The 8,736-nt window shown below is 39.2% G+C and overlaps 1 protein-coding gene across 1 annotated transcript in view; it reads left to right on the top strand.

The window, feature by feature from the left end:
- The window catches only part of LOC138854091 (uncharacterized), a 17,196-nt gene extending 8,622 nt beyond the window's left edge, over window positions 1-8,574 (top strand). Inside the window, exons 2-3 of the mRNA XM_070095077.1 lie at window positions 4,122-4,313; window positions 8,091-8,574. Of these exons, the coding sequence (XP_069951178.1) occupies window positions 4,122-4,313; window positions 8,091-8,359 (461 nt within the window). The 3' untranslated portion in view covers window positions 8,360-8,574. The remainder of the gene's footprint in view (window positions 1-4,121; window positions 4,314-8,090) is intronic.
- The last annotated feature ends 162 nt before the right edge of the window (window positions 8,575-8,736 follow it).

The raw sequence follows: 8,736 nt of genomic DNA, 5'->3' as shown, positions 1-8,736 counted from the left end.
TCGCCTGTTCGAAGTCATTTGGCGTCACGATAACATCGGATAGGCTTGTGTTAACCAAATTTTGTGGCTCTCTCATAAAAAATTCGTTTTGATCTTCGACTCTCAGTCTGGTTAGCGGCTTGCTAAAAACTGAGTCATACTGGGACTTGAGTAGCTCACTCATTTCCTTGCTGTCATCTGTGTAGGACCCATCTTGTTTAAGTAGGGGCCCAATACTGGATGTTGTTCTCGACTTTGATTTGGCATAGGAGAAGAAATACTTTGGGTTTCTTTCGATTTCATTTATGGCTTTTAGTTCTTCCCGCGATTCCTGACTCCTATAAGATTCCTTTAGCTTGAGTTCGATGCTTGCTATTTCTCTGACCAGTGTCTCCCTACGCATTTCAGATATATTGACTTCTTTTAGCCGCTCTGTTATTCTTTTCCGTCACCTGTAAAGGGAGCGCCTGTCTCTTTCTATTTTACATCTACTCCTCCTTTTTCTTAGAGGAATAAGCCTTGTGCATACATCGAGTGCCACCAAGTTAATCTGTTCTAGGCATACGTTGGGGTCTGTGTTGCTTAGTATATCTTCCCAGCTTATATCGGTTAGGACTTGGTTTACTTGGTCCCACTTTATGTTTTTGTTATTGAAGTTGAATTTGGTGAATGCTCCCTCCTGGTGTTATTACTGCAACAATATTATTTGCTATATTCCTCCATTTTAGGTGCCTTAAGTTGAAATCCCACAGGAGCAAGATGTTGGGTGCAGGAGCTGGAAGATTTTCCAGACAGTGGTCAATTTTTAACAGCTGTTCCTGGAATTGCTGGGATGTTGCATCCGGAGGCTTGTAGACTACCACAATGACTAGGTTTTGGTTCTCGACCTTTACTGCTAAAACTTCCACTACATCATTTGAGGCATTTAGCAGTTCTGTGCAAACAAGTGACTCTGCAATGTACAGGCCAACCCCCCCCCCTTTTGCTTGTTCACTCTGTCACATCTGTATTTCGTTGTCCAAGTGATCCTTTATGTGGGTCTCAGTGAAAGCTGCGAACATTGCCTTTGCCTCTGCAAGCAGTCCACGGATGAAAGGTATTTTGTTGTTTGTTGCTGGCTTTATACCCTGTGCATTTGCAAAGAAGAATGTTATCGGACTGGTGGTATTGTTGGTATTGGGGGGGGATTTTTTTTACGGCATTAGTATCTGTATCTGTTGGTTTGGAGTGGAGGCCATCGACTGTGGTTCCACTCAAGGAATGACTGGATTTGGTGTACGATTTCTGCCATTTCCTGCCAGTTTTTTTCCTTCCTGGCACTAAAAAACCTCTCCCTCTTGAGTGGCTGTGGCTACCCAGGTTTTCCCATGGCCTGGATGTTTTGTATCTTTTTGTACCCTTTAGATGGTGTGCCTGGCAATTTAAGTTATAGCACAGTCTTTCCTGTACTGAAGAGGTACACATTTCAGGGTGAAAAAGCTTACAGGAAGGGAGTTTGCATTTTCCTGTTGTCATATGGGCATGGCATTTTCTAGGGTGGTCATAGTTGCACGTCCCGTCTGTTTTTCCAGATTTCCCATGTCTGCAGATACCAAGTGCATAGTATGTGCACAGGCTTGGTTTCCGTTTGCCTTGGGTTTCTGTGACTGTATTCCCTGTTGGTGCATGTTTCCCTGTCTTATTCCTATCCTCCCTAGCACCAACAATGGAGCTCCCACCAGTTGTTTTTGGTAATAAATCCTCACTATAGCTAGTGGAATCCTCTTGTTTGCTGTTTCCTTGTTTGCTATTTTTTTGCAATATTGGTTTTATCTTATCTTTGACAACACTTGTTTCCCCACTACGGCTCCTGTCCCCTATGAGGTCATTTATATGTATTCCTTCCTGCATATAATTCCCGACTACCTGGACAAAATCTCCAGCTTCACCATTACTGTCTCCCAGGACAGCACCTCCAGCTTCACCATTACTGTCTCCCAGGACAGCACCTCCAGCTTCACCATTACTGTCTCCCAGGACAGCCCCTCCAGCTTCACCATTACTGTCTCCCAGGACAGCACCTCCAGCTTCACCATTACTGTCTCCCAGGACAGCATCTCCAGCTTCACCATTACTGTCTCCCAGGACAGCACTATCAGCCCCACATTTACTGACTACCATGACATCACCTCCAGCCTTACAGTTTCTGACTACATGGCCAGTATCAAGGGCAGTACCATTCAGCTCAGACTTTTTATGTTCCCATCTGTTGTAGAAAGCTTCCAGGTTGTCTATGAAAGCAGCTTTGATGTTATCCTCTTTTAATACCCTTGTGATTTTAGTCCACAGATTTTCCTCATTTGTTCATACCCAAAAACACTTCCCTGTTTTAATATTGCTTGTAGCTAGTTCTTGGATATCTGCACAAGGGGCGTGACACCAATTTCCACAAAAATGACAATTTATCCATGTGGAAGCCCGTTTGTTTGATTGACTGCAGACTATACAGAGCTTCATAATGATTTGAGTGGTTGATTTACTGTAATTCTACTAGCAACCTCTTGAATACTCTATTAATAACCTCCTTAAATGAAGCTCTAGCTATTTGTATTTCTATTTCTAACTAATTGGACAGCTTACCGTGTACGTTCCTGATTTATATTTATTGTTTGTGTTTGATAAGGGCGCCTACAACCCCATCCGTTTACAGTCTGCTTTATTGTCCAACGAATCCGTTTGAAACCAGTCAAGGGTTCGGACCATCAAGGGTTCGGACCAGTCGAGGGTTCGGACCAGTCGATCTGATCTGATCAGTGGGTCACTTATTTAAAACATACTAGTCGGTGATTTGGGCTAACACATGAAGGATCTACTGGAAATTATCTACCTGAGTAATATGTGATTTGATTGATACAAAAGTATAACTTTCGTGTTGAAGAGCCGGTGATTTCTGGCAGCTCCTACAGTGACGAACGGTCGAGCCTTAGTTTAATATGTTTATTATGCACCCCATACCCATCCTGTGGGCGGTAGTCAAAAGATTACAGAGGTACATAATTGGTCCAGGGACTGGACTCCAAAGTTTTGATAGCTGAGCAAGTTACAGAGGTAATGAACTCACAATTTACAAAGGTAATGAACTCACAATTTACAAAGGTAATGAACTCACAATTTACAAAGGTAATGAACTCACAATTTACAAAGGTAATGAACTCCAGGTAAGTCTGGTCACAATCTTGACAAGTTACAAAGGTATTTACAGATTACAGAGGTACGTAATGGGTCTCAACCCTTGTTTATCAATCGCTGTATCTAGCTTTTCTAGTTTTTTTTCGTCTCCACCACAATAAATGCTATATTATCGCTATAGTTGACTGGTGGAAATTTTGGAGGAAGGACGCTTTTTCTGTAGTAATAATTGCTTCTCGTTTTGCATATTGCGACCGCTGGTAACTACAGGTTATATGAAATTCACAGTATACGTCTGGTATTTCAAGAAAAAAGAAACTAATGAAAGTCACTCCACTCCACTAAGTACCATTATAATACTGGTTAGTTGCTACTACAACACTGTATTCTGCTATTCACTGGTATCACTAGATTATATGCGAGTACACTAGCAGGCCAGAAAGATTATTAAAACAGCTGACCACTGTTGTAAGATTCTGGCGACTTCTGGCACCTGCCTCTATAGGCTTATCACTTCATTTACAAATTCACCTGTTTTCAAATGACACTTTAGCCTTTATCATCTATATACTTGGGAGCCACTGTAGTATACACTATAACACTATGTATACACAATGTTATCAGGGAGACTTTCTTTCCTCTGACAAAGAAAAGTTCTATTATTATTATTTTGCACACGGAACACAGGCCTATGATTCCCCTCTGGCAGTAAACTCTGCTAGGTAGTGCACACTAATTCTCCTTTTTTGACTCAGTATATAATGTTTTCCGCCGAAGGTTGGTTCCAGGCGCTAGAGGGATGTATCGTATAGGATTAATGGCACAAATTAAAGTTCTAGCACGTAAGAGCGACCGTGTAAACACCAGAAAACCCGGAGCACAACGAGGCACGCGGCACTGGATGTGACCTACACCAGGGTGTAGTACTGAACAACACTGAACAACATTCCAGTTCATTTTTTTCATTTTTGCAGGTAAGGGGCACAAACTCAAGCGTCAGGACCTCATTCCTTTCCCCCGAGTGGGCAAGAGGACCCCCGAGGGCTACCTGGGAGACGTCAACTATGGCCAAGAGAGCGACACACCGGCCAGGTCACAACTCTTGCAGTATTTCGCGAATAATTTATTAACACCTCTCAGTTCCATTCTGAAGCAACATGATGAAGGTAAGAATATATATGTATGTATATATATATATATATATATATATATATATATATATATATATATATATATATATATATATATATATATATATATATATATATATGCAATAAGATCACAGTAAACAGGTGATTTCAGAATATGCAAAACAACCACTCTGAAAGAATAGAGAAATTCCAAGCGCTTTCGTGACTACTCACATTATCAAGGAACTATATATATATATATATATATATATATATATATATATATATATATATATATATATATATATATATATATATATATATATATATATATATGTCGTGCCGAATAGGTAAAACTTGCGTTTTTTGGCTTAAATAGCAATGTTCTTCTTGCGGAATAAAGGAATAGAAAATTTGTGTATGCAATAATTTCGCAAAAAACATCATTCTGAGCCTAACGAAAAAAATATATATTTCATTGTGTTTGCTTATTATTAAATTATTGCAAACTTATCTAAAATATATTTAAATGGATTAGGCTAAATTAAATTACGCTTCTTATAATACGGTTAGGTTTTTTAGTACAAAATTATTATTTAGTACATTAACATAAATGAAAAAAAATACATCTTTAAACGTATAAGAGAAAATTTTAGAAAAGACTTAATTTTAAATGAGTTCTTGCTAATTGACCAGTTTTACCTATTCGACACAACACACACACACACACACACACACACACACACACACACACACACACACAAACACACACACAACTCACTCAAGGAGACCTGGACAGGTCCAGCAACTGGCTTCTCGAATTCAACCCTGCCAAATGCAAAGTCATGAAGATCGGGGAAGGGCAAAGAAGACCGCAGACAGATATATATATATATATATATATATATATATATATATATATATATATATATATATATATACAGACTAATAACCTACAAACTGTAGCAAGAATAATATGGATAAAACATAATATATCAGTCAATTTACGTTTTCCTTCATTTTTTATTATAAGCGAAAAGTCGTGAGTACTGTTCTCAGAAGGTAAATTATGCAGTTTACCCATTTTTATGTACACAATACTGATTGTGGGTAGCTTGTGTTGTCTGTGTGTTGCTGGGTTACGTGTGGTTTGTCGGGGAATAGGACAAGCTTTCCTGACGCAGCTGGAGCTTTTGGTCATCTGACCGAGGCCTTCCGCTGGCTTACCCTTCCACCCCTTTAAAAATTAAGGTTATGATTATGATAATTTTTTTTCAATGTTGCTCGCTGATCATTTTTAACTATTTTTAAAAAATCAGGTCAGGGAACGGATGTTACTTGAACCCAGGCAAGTGAGTCTCATAACTCACCGTAGTTTGTTGGGTGGTGTGTTGTTACGATATCTAGATTTAGATAATGATGTTTCCTTTGACAGTTTGCTATAGGCAAACTGGTGTTGCTTCAACATTAGAAACACTAAATGTTGTCTTGGGAGACGATCAGATGCAGATTTTGGTGGCTTGGATAAGATAAGATTTCGTTCGGATTTTTAACCCCGGAGGGTTAGCCACCCAGGATAACCCAAGAAAGTCAGTGGGTCATCGAGGACTGTCTGTCTTATTTCCATTGTGGTCCTCAATCTTGTCCCCCAGGATGCGACCCACACCAGTCGACTAACAACCAGGTACCTATTTGTTGCTAGGTGAATAAGACAACAGGCTTAAGGAAACACGTCAAAGTATTTCCACCCCGCAGGGAATCGAACCCGGGCCCTCTGCGTGTGAAGCGACAGGTTTGCCAACAGGCCACGGAGCCACCATATAGTTTAGCTTGATAAAAACATGGAGGTGATTCAGTTTCTCAGTGAGTCTAACATCCACAGCGCTTGGATAATGTGAGTCATGCCTTCAAAATCAAATTTATACGGGCATAAACAAATGAGAACTAAATTCTAAAATTTAGAGAGGCCTCTTCAGACTGTTAGGCCTCAAGCTGGAACTTGTTTAGGTTATGCCCAAATCAGGGCCTCGGTGGAAGTCAAAATATTACAGAGGCATATAATAAGTCCAGAGACGGAGTGTTGATAACTGAGCGAGTTGTAATCGTAATGAACTATTTTCAAGTTAATGATCTGGTAAGAGTCGTAATGAGTTGTTTATAGACATGAATTCAATCACTGAAATATTAGTGTAGCTTATATATAGTTTTGAATTATTTATATTTTCTTTTATTTTAGCGAGTTAGGATTGAATTTGTACAAATTTACGATATGCAAAGTCGGGGTATTTTTACCAGAATGGCTGGTAATATTCTACTGTGGATACAATCAATACTTTGACATTTCTTCAACATTTGTGAGTTCTCTGAATTTATTAATTTTGTTTTATCATTCCAACGCATAATGACGTTAGATGTGACAATAGTCCATCTGGTAAAGTTTATTGACACACATGCCAGTGAATTTTTGTAGGATTTTTCATAGACGTATTGCTCGTTCCTGCGTGACAGTTTAGTTTAATATGTTTATTATGCACCCCATACCCATCCTGTGGGCGGTAGTCAAAAGATTACAGAGGTACATAATTGGTCCAGGGACTGGACTTCAAAGTTTTGATAGCTGAGCAAGTTACAGAGGTAATGAATTCACAATTTACAAAGGTAATGAACTCACAATTTACAAAGGTAATGAACTCCAGGTAGGTCTAGACAGTGATGGTAGATGGACGGGTATAGCGTCAATCTTCCTCACTCCCAAGCTAATGAAACTCAGTTGAAGTTCTTTTCCAAGCTTTGTTCTCAAACTGCAGCTTAACAACCCAAGGTTTTAATCTACTTCCTCCTGGTAGACACATGTTAGCCAACTCATCAATTTTATCATGCATTTAAAGCCAATACGAGAGGAAATCCACAAGAGAATGCTACTGTGACTCCACTGTCTATTTCTAACATACTTGTATCTGGCTTTTGACACGATCATGCAGCAAGTGACACTCAAGGAATGAAGAGCATTTATGTATGTTAGAGAATCACTTATAATTAGATACTTGGACACATTTGAGTGCAAGAAGATGTTGATATGTTCACCAGAGCCATCACTTTGTATAACAACAGCGGCACTACTGGCTGATGAACACACCCATTACACATGACTGGGGCGTCAGTACAACTTAAGGTATCATGCTTGGTTTAAAGATTAAGCTGTTCTTGTGAGCTGCTAAGTTTTTTTAGGGGAAAGTCAGGGATTGTGAGTTGGATAGGCTTCTGATTACATCCAGGGAAAACAGGATGATAACTAGCTTAGATCAAGCGCACTTCACCAGTATTAATACATCAGCTTGGAAGTGTTGCTGCTGTTATCATGGCGTCACCAGGCATTACAACATAGGCGTAAATTGAAATTGAGTAAGAGCTCCAGGAATGTTGGGCAATTGATGGTAAAGTTGATGACAGTGGTGAAGCGAGCCTGGTTTGGCCATTGTTCGCCTACACCTTCTCAGAAATATTCTCATCAGCGTCGCTAGTTAATGTGTGTAGTACACAAATAACCTGCACACAGGAAAATGAAAGTTGACGACATTACGGTGGTTTCATTCTCTTATGTGCGGGTTATTTATGCGTTATTCTAGTTACGATATTGTGCCATTTTATTCTAAGAGTGTAATATAGTGATACCAGCTACTGTTCGTTTGTTGCATTAAATATTGTACCGTGTTTGTAACTGCTTCATATTATATATATTCCAAGTAATTTTATATTCAAGGGACACACACAGAACAAAATAACTTTTCAGTAACATAAGCGTTCTGTTTCCAGAAAGTCAAAACTCTGAGAAGCCAGACGCCTTGCTGTCTATGTTGTGGAAGCAGCAGGTCCGTCAGATCACTGGTAGAAGCAACAGTGATCATCACAGCCTTAGCACTGCACACTCCAGCAACACGCACAGCCTGCAACCCCATCCAAACATGCAGCTGCAGCAGCTAAGATCATACACTTCATTAGAACAGTCGGTTCTTAATAAACTGCTTCTTCGCCTCCTCCTCCCGCAGCTGGAGGCGCAGAATCCTGCCGAAGTGGAGGCTTAGGGTGAGGAGCGTCGCCTCTAGGTACGAGACACGGTGTGCAACCTGCCATGTTCGTGCTGATACCAGGCACATTCACCTTTACATTGATGACAGGAAGATAACATTCACATACATTGCTCAATAAGATAATAGAATGAGAATCCCTGGTTAATATGATTATTAGCAAATAAACTGAAGTTCATATCACGAAAAAAATCAGGAGCTGCTACACCTGAATTTTGGGTATATATATATATATATATATATATATATATATATATATATATATATATATATATATATATATATATATATATATATATATATAAATTTGTAGATGCAGAACAGAATGACTAAAAAAGTTATCTATATACATTTATTATTATTATTATAACCAC

This window comes from Cherax quadricarinatus, chromosome 49 (assembly GCF_038502225.1).
Source record: "Cherax quadricarinatus isolate ZL_2023a chromosome 49, ASM3850222v1, whole genome shotgun sequence".
NCBI classification, from domain to species: Eukaryota; Metazoa; Arthropoda; class Malacostraca; order Decapoda; family Parastacidae; genus Cherax; species Cherax quadricarinatus.
This window is presented reverse-complemented; position numbering and strand designations above follow the sequence as displayed.